This window comes from Scyliorhinus canicula, chromosome 17 (assembly GCF_902713615.1).
Source record: "Scyliorhinus canicula chromosome 17, sScyCan1.1, whole genome shotgun sequence".
Taxonomy (NCBI): Eukaryota; Metazoa; Chordata; class Chondrichthyes; order Carcharhiniformes; family Scyliorhinidae; genus Scyliorhinus; species Scyliorhinus canicula.
In genome coordinates this window covers 31,176,863-31,191,889 of record NC_052162.1, presented here as the reverse complement: position 1 = coordinate 31,191,889, position 15,027 = coordinate 31,176,863, and the positions used below count along the sequence as shown (strand labels likewise).

The 15,027-nt window shown below is 42.1% G+C and overlaps 1 protein-coding gene across 2 annotated transcripts; it reads left to right on the top strand.

Moving 5' to 3' along the window:
- The first annotated feature begins 1,655 nt into the window (after positions 1-1,655).
- On the top strand, positions 1,656-13,471 carry LOC119952055 (gap junction beta-1 protein-like). Of its 2 annotated transcripts, none has more exons than XM_038775552.1 (2): positions 1,656-2,394; positions 11,109-13,471. In XM_038775552.1, exons 1-2 carry the CDS (start codon positions 1,762-1,764, stop codon positions 11,274-11,276), a joined length of 801 nt encoding a protein of 266 aa, XP_038631480.1. In that variant the 5' UTR covers positions 1,656-1,761; the 3' UTR covers positions 11,277-13,471. The 2 variants fall into 2 exon arrangements, with proteins under 2 accessions (XP_038631480.1, XP_038631481.1); XM_038775553.1 differs by having other exon boundaries at positions 1,656-2,476; positions 11,036-11,198.
- The last annotated feature ends 1,556 nt before the right edge of the window (positions 13,472-15,027 follow it).

Below are 15,027 nucleotides of genomic sequence, written 5' to 3'. Positions count from 1 at the left end.
CTGTTCTCTGGCCACTGGCTCCAGCCCTCTCCTCTCTTCTTATCTGAGGCTGAATCTAGCTATTTGCAACCTTGGAATCATATTTCACGCTGAGATGAACTTCTGGCTACATAGTCACTCCAGCGCCGAGACCGCTTATTCCAATCTCTGTAACCCCCCCGCCCCCCCCCCCCCCCCCATCTCTGCCCCTGACCCAGCTCATCTGCTGCTGAAATTCTCATTGGTGCCGTTGTTACCTCTAGACTTCACTGTTTCAGTACTCTCCTGGCTGGTCCCTTAAACTTCACCCTTCATAAACATGAATTCATTCAAGCTTTGCTGCCCACATCCCAACTCATAGTGTCCCTTTCACCCATCACCCTTGTAATTAACTGACATGTATTGGCTTACAATCTAGCAATGCTTCGATATTCTTCAGCTCCCGTCTCTCTCCACCGAGGCTGTCAGACCTGCTGAGATTGTCCAGTATTTTTGTTTTTTGCTTAATGTTTTCCTCTTTGTTTTTAGTCCTTTTCTTTCCCTATCTCTGCAGCCTCCCCACCGAAATCCCTGTGGGCCTTTAGTTTTGGCCTCTTTCACATCCCTGACTTCGATCGCTCCGCTATTGGTGGCCATGCCTTCAGCTTCCAGTGCCCCAGGCTCTGGATGTCTCTCCCTAAGTCTCTGCCATTTTCCGCCTCTCCAGCAATCCCGAAAACCTGCCTCTATTTCAGAGCTTTAGGTCACCTGTTCTGGTATCTTCTTGCATGACGAGGTGTCAAAATTTATTTGATAACTTCCTGCAAAGAGTCCTGAAACTATTTACAATGTTAAAGGTTTTGAATAGTGACCAGCAATGGACAACTTTGGTTGATTCCATCTTTTCATATTGAGGCTAAATGTGGCGAACTGTGATGACGTTTATCCAGACAGCCAAACCCAGCATAAATCAGGAAATTAACTTGAAGCTTTCTTGGTCTGCTAACTCACCGGATAAATTAATTGAGCGATCCCGGCCCCAGGTCACTGTCTGTGTGGAATTTGCACATTCCCCCCGTGTCTGTGTGGGTCTTACCCCCACAACCCAAAGATGTGCAGGGAAGGTGGATTGGACACGCTAAATTTCCCCTTAGTTGGAAAAAAATAATTGGGTATTCTAAATTTTAAAAATAATAATTAATTGAGCCATTGGAATACACCACGCACACCAATTTTTGCTTTAATCTTTAAAAGCAAAAACTGTACAGTCCTGAAATATTTTTACCATTTATTTAACACGTGAATAAGATCATAACATGGTCAACTATTTTTTAATGTCTGGAAATCTTTTCATTCGTCACTAAAGCCAAAGATTTGTTCACATGTAAGCACTTTTTTGCTATTCTGTAGACGTTTTCATAAGTAAGGAACGTTCCTAATGCATTAAAAATATAAATGATTGAGTAAAATAATCGGGCAAAATAATAGGACCCGCAGGGTCCTTTCACAGAGTATATCCATGTATGAGAGAAAGGGGAGAGCGTGGGCTAACTAAAACAATGGATAATAGGCACATGGTATCTCTGTGACTACACAGATTCCTTTATCTAGTGTAGGTGGAGATGAAGGAGTCGGAACTGAATACTGTTTTGTTAGTGCAATAAAAGGAATCGTTGTATGCAAATATAATATGTAGAACGCTACAGACCATATGATCACCAATTACAAAAGGCGTTGGGTTGATGCTGACACGGAAGAATTGGCATCTTAATTGATTATTTTCCTTTCCAGAACTGAGTGGAGATGAACTGGCCAGTCTTCTACACTGTTCTAATAGGGGTGAACAAGCACTCGACCGGGATCGGGCGGATATGGCTGTCTGTTCTGTTCATTTTCCGGATCATGGTGTTGGTTGTGGCTGCAGAGAGTGTGTGGGGGGATGAAAAGACTGGCTTCACCTGCAACACCCAGCAGCCAGGTTGTAACAGTGTCTGCTATGACCAGTTTTTCCCCATCTCCCACATCAGGCTTTGGTCCTTGCAGTTGATTCTGGTGGCCACTCCCGCCCTCCTGGTGGCCATGCACGTTGCCCACAAGCACCACGTGGAGAAGAAGATTTTACGAATCAAGCAGCTCACGGGCGAAGCTGGGGAAATGGACATTGAGAAGGTGACCAAGCGCAAGATGCACATCATCGGCTCGCTCTGGTGGACCTACGTGGTCAGCATCATCTTCAGGGTGATTTTCGAAGTTGCCTTCTTGTACATCTTCTACTTGATCTACCCGGGCTTCAGAATGATCCGCTTGGTCAAGTGCGATGCCTTCCCTTGCCCCAACACAGTGGATTGCTTTGTGTCCAGACCCACCGAGAAAACTATCTTCACCGTCTTCATGCTGGTGGTCTCTGGCGTCTGCGTGCTGCTGAACATAGCAGAGGTGGGCTACTTGATCATCAAGGCTTGTGTGAGACAGTGTCAGAAAAGAGAACCGAGATCCAGTAAAAGCGCATTTTACGGGCGTAAGTTTCCCCAATTCAGACCGAATGAGATAAACGAGTTGCTGTCAAACCAAGAATCTTCGTTTCTGAAAAACAGTAAAATGAACGCTGTTCGGAAAAGTGCATCTAATAAAGATGTTTGTAGAACCGCTTGAATTTTAAAACATGCATTGGTATCTAAAGGAACCACCTCTTTCGGTTTAATCCCCTTCCCGCCACCGCCTGTTTATGGTAGATTAACAGCTCTTTAATATTTTCCGAATGCACTTTTCCTCTTCTGGGATTTTCAATGTAATTTCTGTTACAAAGCAATTAGCGTCCACCACGTTGCTAGGCATTCAGCCGCAGGCATCTGACCAGATGTTTGGTTGCCAAGGCCTGTGTTGAAATAAGTCCGCTGTGCACCAATCTTTTCTTGAATTCTACGATTACTCGCCTATTTGCATATGGTTTCAGTAATTAATTCCCTGTGACTAACCTTTGGTTTTCAAACGCCTCGAATGTACCAATTTCGATGCTGCTATTGTTTGGTTTGGAATGTGTGAGGGGAGCCTTAAAAGTCTTATTGTTTATCATTCGGGAAGGATAACAGGTGACTGTAGACAACACACGACATTGCTAAGCACATTTGCTGTGTGTTTCAGCTTAGTCAGCTCACTGCTCGCTTGCAGCCTCACCAATGAGCCCACGGTATCCCTGTTTCAGTTGCCTTTGGCACTCCCCCCCCCCCAACCGGAGCTCCTTGAGCAGTTGTGAACTCTGTCCACACATGTGCAGGGCTCCTCCTCCAGCAGTTACCCGCCCCTCATTTCTGCCAGGCTTTCGCCGTTTGTTGGACCACCAGCAACAGAGCAAATCGCCAGAATTCCCGCCAGTTATCGTTCCACTCGAGAACCATGTGGGAATTCTATCTCGAAATGTTAAAACGTTCAGACAGCCTGGAAGACAGCTGGTAGTGGGGGGGGGGGGGGGGGGGGAGAGAGAGGTTGCCGAGTGATTGACTGCAAACAAAAACATTTTCAAAACCAGGTCACAAATGCTCCAAAGATCCAAGAGAACCGTGAGCATTTTTGAACCTGGTTTTGACACTACATGTGGTGTCAGCTCAAAGCATTTCGCACACAACTTTGCTCTGGAGTCAGATCAGGCCCTGTTTCAGGATGTATGACCCATCCCTGCAAAGCGGACAGTGGTCCTAAATAATAATTTTAATATTGTTTATTAGTGTCTAGTAGGCTTACATTAATTGACACTGCAATGAAGTTACTGTGAAAATCCCCTAGTCGCCACACACTCCGGTGCCTGTTCGGGTACACTGAAGTGAGGGTGAATTCAGAATGTCCAATTCACCCAACAAGCAGGCCATTTGGTAGGAAACCGGAGCACCTGGAGGAATCCCACGGAGACACGGGGAGAACGTGCAAACTCCGTGCAGACAGTGACCCAAACCGGGAATTGAACGTGAGTCCCTGGCGCTGTGAAGCAACAGTGGTAACCACTGTACTATTGTGCCACCTTGTCCTGGGTGTCAAATAAATGGGAAGACACTGAGCATGAGTATTTCAGTGGACAGTACTTAGTGCCATACTGTAGTAGTGTGTTTATCTTTAATTGTACTTAACACTATAACATCTCTCAGTCTGCTAAAAAAAACAAGATGGCTATTAATGGAGATGAGTGAAAGGTCAAAAAGATGGGTTTTAAAGGATGACAGAGAGATGGAGAGCTTTAGCAAGGGAATTTTTAAGTTTAGGCCCAAGGCAGTTGAAAGCTCCCAACAATGATGGATTAATAAAATATATGGATATGCAAGAGGCCACAATTGAAAGAGTACACATAGGGCAGCACAGTAGCATAGTGGTTAGCACTATGGCGTCACAGTGCCAGGGTCCCAGGTTCGATTCCCCGCTGGGTCACTGTCTGTGCGGAGTTTGCACATTCTCCCCGTGTCTGCGTGGGTTTCCTCCGGGTGCTCCGGTTTCCTCCCAAAGTCCAAAGACATGCAGGTTAGGAGGGTTGGCAATGTTAAATTGCCCTTAGTGTCCAGAAAGGGTAGGAGGGGTTATTTGGTTAAGGGGATAGGGTTGAAGTGAGGGCTTAAGTGGGTTGATTCAGACTCGATGGGCCAAATGGCCTTCTTCTGCACTGTATGTTCTATGTTCTATCTCAAAGTGTGATCAGTTTAGAGATGTTTACAGAGACAGAGAATGGAAAATTCATGTAGATATATAAAAACAAGGATGATCATTTTTAAATTGAGCCATTGGTGGTCTAGGAGTCATATTAGGTCAGGAGTAATGGCTGAAAAGGAATTGTGGGAATTAGTCAACAGGGACCACCATTTTGGATGGTGGCAGAGGGGAGGGTGTAGGAGAGCAGTGAAGGAGTGAAGTTCAGAGTTAACATTGGATGCGGGGTTCAAGAGCAGATTAGCTTCAACAAAGGCGGAGATGGACGAGGTTACGGTCTTGATAATGTCGTAGATATATAGTCAGCAACGCATCTCAAGGCCTAAAAGGATGGTCTAAGTTAATGTTCAGCCTCATATAGTGGCTGGTGATAGGGAGAGAATTCTTTGTGAGTTTCTGTGTATTAAGTTCTTTATTTGGCATCTGAGGTTGAGCCACTGAAATGAGACCAGATACAACCCCTGACCCATGCCCCAACCAATCACTACCCAACAAAGAGGGAGGAAATATAAGTGAGGTATTTTTTGTATATCTCCTAACATTCATTTATAATAAAGTATAGGCGTCAGTCCAGGACCTGGGTGCCACCTGATTCACTTGGAATGTGGTAGGCATTGCATTTAAAGCCTGAAGAGAGGTGGTAGAAAACACAAACACTTTATCAATTTTTGTTTAACTATTAATTTTATTTTATATAAATTTAAAGTGCACAATTTTTTTTTCCAATTGAGGGGCAATTTTGTGTGCCAATCCACCTACCTGTACATCTTTTTTTGGATTGTGGGGTTGAGACCCACGCAGACACGGAGAGAATGTGCAAACTTCACATGGACAGTGACGCAGGGCTGGGAGGCAGCAGTGCTAACCACTGTGCCACCGTGCTGCCCCAAATACTTTATCAAATATAAACCTCTAATAGATGCATGTAACTACTTTTGCAACTAACTGCCAAATGCCCAAACAATCTTCACAAAATTGACCCTAAAATGTGACCTTTACCTGTTGCCCTCTCCATTTCCTGTTTTTGTAACGTACTTATTCTCTACCAAAGAGAATTGGAATCAGGGAAGTTGGATGAAAACAATGATTTTTTGAATGAGAGGGCTATTTTTTTGATTGGCTGCATTGATAAATAAATGTGATAGTTCTATATTTACGTAGCACTGCATGTGGTTCTTAACTGCCTTCTGAGTCTAAGAAGCCCTTATTCAAATTGATTTTACCAATAGGAGGAAGTGTTGAAGTGGAGTTAGTTGATTGCACATACCAATATCATTTCTTTTTTTTTTATAAATTTAGATTACCCAATTATTTTTTCCAATTAAGGGGCAATTTAGCGTGGCCAATACACCTACTCTACACATTTTTATTTTTGGGTTGTGGGGGCAAAACCCACGCAGACGCGGGGAGAATGTGCAAACTCCACACGGACAGTGACCCAGAGCCGGGATCGAACCTGGGACCTCAGCGCCGTGAGGCGGTTGTGCTAACCACTAGGCCACCGTGCTGCCCTCAATATCATTTCTGTAAGGCGGCACGGTGGAGTAGTGGTTAGCACTGCTGCCTCACGGCGCGGAGGACCCAGGTTCAATCCCGCCCCCAGTCACTGTCTGTGTGGAGTTTGCACATTCTCCCTGTGTTTGCTTGGGTCTTACCCCCACAACCCAATGATGTGCAGCGTAGGTAGTTTGGCTATGCTAAAATTGCCCCTTTTTGGGGGGAAAAAAGAATTGGCTACTCCAAATCTAGTTTTGAAAAATGTAAAAAAAAAAATTCTGCAGGTATTAAATGATTCAGCATTGGATCTATGGCAATAGAAGTTGGAGCCACACATACAGATTAAGTGTTGAGGTACATTTATTGAACAGTCTGTCAATTCAGCAAATACACAGTAGAATATAGACAACATGAACACTAAACATCATCAGTAAATCCTGATAAAAATACTCCATTGGTGGGTCCCCTGAGAGGTAAAGACAACATCACTCGAATACATAGATTAAGAAGAACATTTTAGGTTTGACCCCAGAGTGTGTGCTGAGTCAGCTAATTCAGGGTGCTGGTGGGGATGCTACAGTTCATCATTCCTAGCTCAAAGGGAAATCACTATCCTGCTACCCTGCTGGAAGTGCACGTCTGAAGAGAATAGGGCCAGATCTGTTTAATACCCAGCACAGTTTGCTGCCATTTACTATCAACCTCCAGAAGAATTAAGAAGATGGAGAAGAAAGAAATATTTTCACTGGCTTCTTTCATGAACCATTTTATTCATGTTGTATATGAACAAATAAAAATATGTAGTTAAGTCAATAAGGACACTATTTGTAGACTAGGATTGCAAAAGCTTGGCAGGCGTGAATTTCTGCTCAGGAGAGTAATTCAGGTGATCAAGGAGTGGAGAAGTAGGGGCAATTAAGGTGCAAAACAATGTTAGAATCACAGAGAGTCAATGGAGGTAGAACTGGTTTGTAAGGGTCAGCTATTGAAAATACTACTTTATCAAGAGAAGATATGAAGTTTCATAAATATTGAAAAACCCAAATTGAAGATCAATTTTACACAGAAGAATCCATAAAACTGCAAAGTTGCCTTCACCGACAGAAATTTGGAAGAAAAAAGGAGATTTAGAAAAAGGGAAAACGTGAATGATGATAGATAACTATTTTGTGACCTAACTTACATGTTTGCTGAAAAGCCAAATGAACACAATATAGAGAGGAAAATAATATTGGCAAAGCTCACTCAGCTAAATCGTTGGCTTTTAAAGCAGACCAAGCAGGCCAGTAGCACGGTTTGATTCCCGTACCAGCCTTCCCGGACAGGCACCGGAATGTGGCGACTAGGGGCTTTTCACAGTAACTTCATTGAAGCCTACTCGTGACAATAAGCGATTTTCATTTCATTTCATTTCATTAACCATGCATTTTCTTGTAATAAGGGTAGTCCAAGTGAGATGAAAGTTGAACTCTTGTCCTAGTGCAAAGCTCAAAATTGATGGTTCTTGGCACATAATGGATTAAACATACATGCAGGAAAAAGAGAGAGCAAGAAGTATCTTCTGTCTCAGAATTTCTACTTCTTCATCATACCTCTTTCCCAAAAATATAACATAGCCCGTATGTCTATACTGTTATATAACAACTGCATTTCAGGCTATTTTTCTTGATACAGTTGATTGCTTTTGGAAATAATGGGTTGATACAGTGTTCTCGTCATGTATTCACAGTCTGAATTTGAAAACATGTATTTCTAAATACAACTTTGTAATAATGTTTTCTTCAAAATAATGCCAGAAGATTCATGGCTCCAAATGGCAAGTTTAAAACCAATGTCCGGATTTGTTTTATTCATGCAGAGGTAAGCAGTGCTCCAGCTGATTTTCAAGAATGTGGTGAGGTCAAGATGCAGGATATAGTTAATAAACAGGTAGATGCCACCATGGGAAGGCAGTAAGACTGGTATTCAGGGGCTGGCTTAGCACACCGGGCTAAATCGCTGGCTTTTAAAGCAGACCAAGGCAGGCCAGCAGCACGGTTCAATTCCCGTACCAGCCCTCCTGAACAGGCGCCGAATGTGGCGACTAGGGGCTTTTCACAGTAACTTCATTGAAGCCTACTCGTGACAATAAGTGATTTTCATTCATTTTCAGAAAGAGTGAGATGATTAGATCAACACAGTGGCACAGTGGTTAGCATTGTTGCCTCACAGCACCAGGGACCCGGATTCGATTCTGACCTTAGGCGACTGTCTGTGTAGAGTTTGTATGTTTGTCTGTGTGGAGTTTGTATGTCTTTGTGTCACCGTGGGTTTTCTCCCTCAGTCCAAAGATGTGCAGATTAGGTGGATTGGCCATGCAAAATTTCCTCTTAGTGTCCCAAAAGATTTGGTGGGGTTACGGAGATAGGGCGGGGGAGTGGGCCTAGGTAGGGTGGTCAGTACAGACTCAATGGGCCGAATGGCCTCCTTCTGCACTGTAGGGATTCTGTGAAATGGATTAATGAGTCTTTGTCTGAACCTATGTTGTAATATCCGATCCCATGTGAAATGAGCTTTGCCATCTCAACCCATTTTCTAATGAATGGGCCTTCTACAGCACAAAAGTTTCCCTAATGAGGCAGAAAATATAGAGGCCACAGAATCATTGATGTGAGAAATGGAGTGCAGTAGGGTATCCTTCTGAGGCTGGGACAATGAGGGTTTTACTTTGCATCTGACTGTACTATACCTGACTTGGGAATGTTTGATGCTGACATTAGATATCTAAAAGGAGAATTCCAATTAAATATCAATCATCAGAATGAACAGAATGCAATGTTAAAAAAACCTGAAATTTCCAATTTGTTAGACTGTGGGGCTTGACTGACTAATACAAATAACTTTGCCTATCATTATTACATTCTGACACCAGTCATTAGGTAAGTGTGGTATATTATTTGTGTGGTGGAATATTTTTTTCTTCCTGCCTCTATGTTGCATGTTCTTTGTAAGAAGGAACAACAGGAGATCTGTTTCAGTGTCTGCCAATATAACAGATCGTGTTTACCCATTTCTTGTGCATTAAACCACCTTTGGCCAATTAATTTAAAGCATTCTTGCTAGCTGAGTCAATTCAAGGCAACTCAGCAATAGTAATAGCCAGTTCCAAATGGATCTGGTCTTTCAGGATTAGAAACTAGTCCTTTATCTATAAAAGCCGGGTTCAATATGATGGGCTTGAAGAGCCTTCACTGGCTATCAAGTGAATTGAGTCCGGACAATCACAATAAGTGTTTCTGTGAGTCTGCAGTATAAAATTGCCACTAATGTGGCATTAATTAGCACAAAACTAGTAGTGTCTATTCAGACGCCACAAAATTATAGAAAATGTCATATCGATGCCAAAAGTGCCATTCTTCTCAGGTTGAAGCCCATTGTTGAGAGATTGTGAAGGAAGCTTTACTATCAATCTAACCACACCATAGCAGCCATAGAAGTGCTCAGAGAGAGTTCTTCCCTCATCCTCACCCTTATGAGCACAAAATAATTACAAAATAACCAATTGATTGTTCTTGGCTGATGGAGTTTGGAGAATTATTTACTGACAGTAGAAAAGGCAATTGTGACAGAAAGTCACTTCTCTCTCGGAACAGTATATAAGATCATTCAATTGACATTTATTGTGAGCGGAATTAAGAACGTTCAAATATTTTTCATAGACAATATGTGAATCAGGTTTATTTTGGTGTAACAATAAATGAAGCAGTGCTAGTTGCAAATCAGGAGTGGAAATAGTCACTCGGCAAATATTTAAATTAGCAGGAAAACCCGAAGCATCGAATGTTTCTTTAATCACCTTAATAGTTCAAGAAATGACATTAAATAATAAATACAATAATTGATCAATTAAGGTTCTCTCTCTAAGGTAGAATTGTTCCTCGAAAATATAACTTATTGTAAAATGTAAATTCATCTCGATTGTTTTCTAAAATTAGTCTAAAATTAGAAATCTCTCGCAAATATACAATTCTGTATCATTGGTCATGACTAAATATTAACAATCGATTTTTAAAATATATATTTCCTCTTTATTAGCACTGTACTCAAGTTTTTGCCATAGTTAAAAGGGAAGATAATACTGTGCAGTTCTGCTGGCCAGTTTCTATCACACTCTAGTTGATTGATGGATACCAACCTCCACCCTCTTCCTCCCCCGCCTGCCTTCTTTCTGGGATAAGCAAAATACTGCAGTGCTGGAATCTGAAACAAAGCGAGAAATCTGGAAAACGCTCAACTGGTCTGGCAGCATCTGTAGGGAGAGAAAATCTACAGTTGCTGCCAGGCCTACTGGGGTTTCCCAACATTCCCCATTTTATTCTCTCTGGAATGTTCTGTTGAGAACTCGCTGAGTGAGGTGGTTGGCCGGGAGAGTTCCAGCCAAGTATTCTCCTGTAGACAAATCTGCAACAGCTACTGGAGAGACTATCTCACTGCTGAGGAACTCTCTCACTGGCATAATCAGTCCAATATCCAGAAATATAATTTGTTATTATTGGAGAATAACCATTTTAGTACCCTTAGTGTTGTTTAAATTTATTACTGTGGGAATATTTATTTTAGCAATGTTGATCAGGGAACAGGTCTAGAGGAGTTCCTCACCTGCTCAGCGTGAAGCAAGTGAGTAACAGTCATGATTGGCCAAGTCCCTTAAATTGATTGGAAATCTAATCATGGACGTTAAACTTCTGCACACGGGTGAGTTTGGGAACTCCACCCGATCAATTCCCTCACACTAATTGTTCCAAGTGGAGTTTATCTGTCACATTTACAAGGCTATATTTAATATATTTGTTGTATTGTATACATGTCACTGCTGGTCATTCAAAAGAACATTAAAACTCATCCTGCATTACAGACTAATCTCCAGTCACCCACCCATCCATCCAGCACTAATCCTGCTCGAAAGAAAAAGTGTTGTGCCATTGCAGGTGCTTGAAGACCCCTTCAACATCCAAGAATTGATTCTGCAAGCACTATTGGCAACCCCAGAATTGGAGAAGATAACTCAGCGTTTCCCAACACTCCTCAAACCAACTTTCTTGGGGTACAGGTACTCAGTGCTCTTTCCATGGACCACTCCAGTTCTCCTTGATTGACTTCTACAGTTTCCCCTCATCAAATACTCATAGTTTCTCAGACTGATGCCTGAAGCTTCATGTAAATCAACGCTCCGAGTGTTCCTGGCCGAGAAGTCCATTTTTAAACAAAAAAACTCACCAAGGTCTTCCACGTCGATGCTCAAAACTTCAGTTGTCAGACATTCCAGGTTTGTCAGATTGATGTTCAAGGATTTCCACGTCAAAGAACCTTATCATCAAAGCATCCCATTTCATGCCATCCACGATCCCCGAGATCAATATTCATCATTTCATCTTTGGGACAACCTAGAGCTCTCCTCCCTGACTGACATGTGCTTCCCTGCGTCCATAGACTTTTATTCCACTATTAACAGCAGCATTATCCTTGCCCTCAGCATCATTTCATTGTGACACGTTTAGTTAAAATGGCATCAAACCTCAAAAGCTGAATTAAGGCGCACGCGATTTTGCCCTTTCCAATAGCCACGTTTAGACAAAGGGAACAGACCTGAACTTTAAGGATGAGCTTCGTTTCTGTCCCAAGTTTGATTCACTTGAGACTTCCGGGGTCAGTTCGGAGCTCAAGACTATTAAAAAAAAATACCTCGGGTTCACGATCACTTCTGGTACCAGTATCGAGTAGGAGAATATAAATAAAAAAATAAACTGCAGTTGTAAATGACCTTACACCACTTGTGACTCCCAATCAGTAAGTTAGTTGGTTGGTTGTTTATATTGTTTTAATACATTTTTATCAATATCCAAATTTAAACTTCACAATGTATTGATCTATCTTCTGTATTGGAATGTGTAATACCACTTGAACTTGCTGCTGCTGAATGAATGAATGGAAAGAATGAATGAGAGATACCACACATTTAAGAAATAACCATCAAACTGAATGGACATGAGTGCTCGAAATTGAATGGCAATAAAATGTTCGGATCTTTTAAAGTGTTTTTGTTCAACCACCTTCGAAGAAATAGTAGTTACACCAGTGAAGAGATACTTTTGCGTCGATCGTCAGTAAACAATAACATTACTGAAACTAAAACCGACATATTTAAAACCATATTTTAATGTTATGGAGATGAAATACCCCTTGCAATTAAACGTAATGTTCCCAGATTTACTCACTGTGGCCCACTTTATTGGGCTTTGTTTCCTATTTCTACCATTACTCGTTTAATTTATTTTCTTAACTCCTTCCGACTTTCTAACCACCTGGAGGGGGTGACCTCCTTCAATTTGCTGAACGCCGCTCGTTGAGCAGCCACTAGGAGATCCCGGAAAACAGCTAATTGTTGCTGGCTGTTTTATTCCTGATTTACTGGGGGTGGGTGGTGGGCAGGGGTCAGAGACCCTCTCCTCAGTCACTTCATCACATGGCGTCTATGCAGCTTTAATGCCAGCTGGGACTGGAACTTACCCATTGGGTTTGCTTTCTCCATGTTAAACCAGTCCCATTTTGTCTTCCTTGTCTATGATTATAGAATTCAGTCCAAACGGATATTCTCGCAATCTATAAGAATTTCTATCGCAGCTGTTATATATTCTGTCAATGCTAAAACATATTTGCATACGAATCTATTATTTTCTTTTAGAAATACACTACTTTGGGATTGCAGTTAGAAAAAGTACCGGCTATCTTATTGAATGCAAATGAAAAAATGGGATCAGTTCGGACTTTAAACTTTTTGTGCAGAGTAGATAGGAAGACAAATGCTACAGATGAACTGCCAGAGTGTGGTATTAATAGTTTTAATACTAATATTGGGGAAAGAGCCGCAATGTGATTGCGATGGGGTCAATATACCATCCAAATCCAAATTGGTTAGGAAAATATTTATTTACAGTTCTAAAAGTGAATGTTAACATAAACATTGGAAACTAAGGTGAAACTTTATGGATCCTGAGACGTCGGCACTGTGGAAAATGTCATGTGGAGGAGGGTGAATTGCGTAAAATAAAAAATATGGACAATAATCTGATTTGTCAATTGGAAGCTGGGTGACATTTTGCAGAACCTGTCCTTGGCTCATTCAATCCATTAGTTTTGACTCCATCAGAGAATCTTGTCTTCGTGAGCGTTGTGTGCTGAATATTTTGTCCTGCTCCTTGCGGTTGAGAATAAGGTGCTTATCATTTCTGACACCAATCTTTTTTTAAAAAATTTTAAAATAAATTTAGAGTACCCAATTAATTTTTTTCCAATTGAGGGGCAATTTAGCGTGGCCAATCCACCTAGCCTGCACATCTTTGGGTTGTGGGGGTGAAACCCACGCAAACACGGGGAGAATGTGCAAACTCCACACGGACAGTGACCCAGAGCCAGGATCGAACCTGGGACCTCAGGGCCATGAGGCAACAGGGCTAACCCACTGCGCCACTGTGCTGCCCTCTGACACCAATCTTACACGAATGCGTGCACCTACATGTAAATACAAACACATGTGTGCACATGCCCTCTCATACATGCACACATATACAGACACACTTTCACGTGTCTTTATCCATTCAGACGCACAAACAGAAATCATTGACCCATGCACCGCCATCTCACACCAGCCAATACAAAAGCAAATCTTCAGCTGTTTGCGTATATGGTCGGTTCAGTATTAGAGTGGGACTAACATCTCAATCATTGCTTTTAGTTGATCGGATTTATTTCAAATTTAAAAATGGTGGCTGAGAATTTCAAGGAATCAGTTGTAATCAGGCAGGCCAATTGCTCATTCCTTTACCCCCATTCCCCCCGGGGAGCGATCACGGGCCCCGAAATGTGACCTGGCTCCATTGGTGAATCTGCAGTCCCACAAGAGGGCGTTTCTTTACAATAGGCTGGATTGTCTAAACCTACTTTTAATACATCATTAACCAGGACCCCCGAAGGTCTGAGATTTAACAGCGGTCTGTCAGAAAATACTGTCGATTTACATCCAGCTCATTAGCAGCACCATGTTACGGTTCGGCGCCGGAATGTGGCGACTAGGGGCTTTTCACAGTAACTTCATTGAAGCCTACTCGTGACAATAAGCGATTTTCATTTTTTTTTCATTTTCATTTCTAATTTAATCAGTTTCACCTTCTTCAGTCTGATCTGTTTCATCTAGTGGGGGGAGGGGGAGGGGAGCATTTTTTGATGTTAATCTTTGCAGGTCGACCGGAAAAGAAAATCCTTCTGGAAAAAAAAAGAACCCATTAGTCGTTTAGCGATAAACCAGAGACAAAGGAAGTGCATGCAACTCACTCGAATGACGTTGATTCTGCGCTCACTGTGGTGTGTAGCCTATTCCTGCTTCTGAAGATTTGTGTTAAGACTCTGCTTTCCATGCTCACATTAGATACACTTGTACATACCTTCCACTGGTCCTGCTGTGTGCCATTGCTAACATCCCCTTAACCTTCCTTTCCAATCCCGTTGCTTGCAAAAGATTGAACCCCGCATTGTGTAAAATAGAGAAATTTCACCAGAAATGCACGATTGCCATAACAACATCTTTTAAATACCTAAAGCTGTTGAGACAGTTGCTGAAACACGTACAGTTTATGTATCCTAACCTCTCAACCTGTCGGAAAATTGTGAGCGTTTTTTAATCTGATCGGGATGATTTACAATTAAATTGGTCAAAACCAAAACTACAATTAAACAGTCGGGAGAATCTTAATGGGGACGAGATCTGATTCCAGGTTATGCCGTTACAAGGTTGAGGGAAACATGCACAACATCTTTTGTAGCTCATTTTATTGAAGGATCGTTGCCATGGGC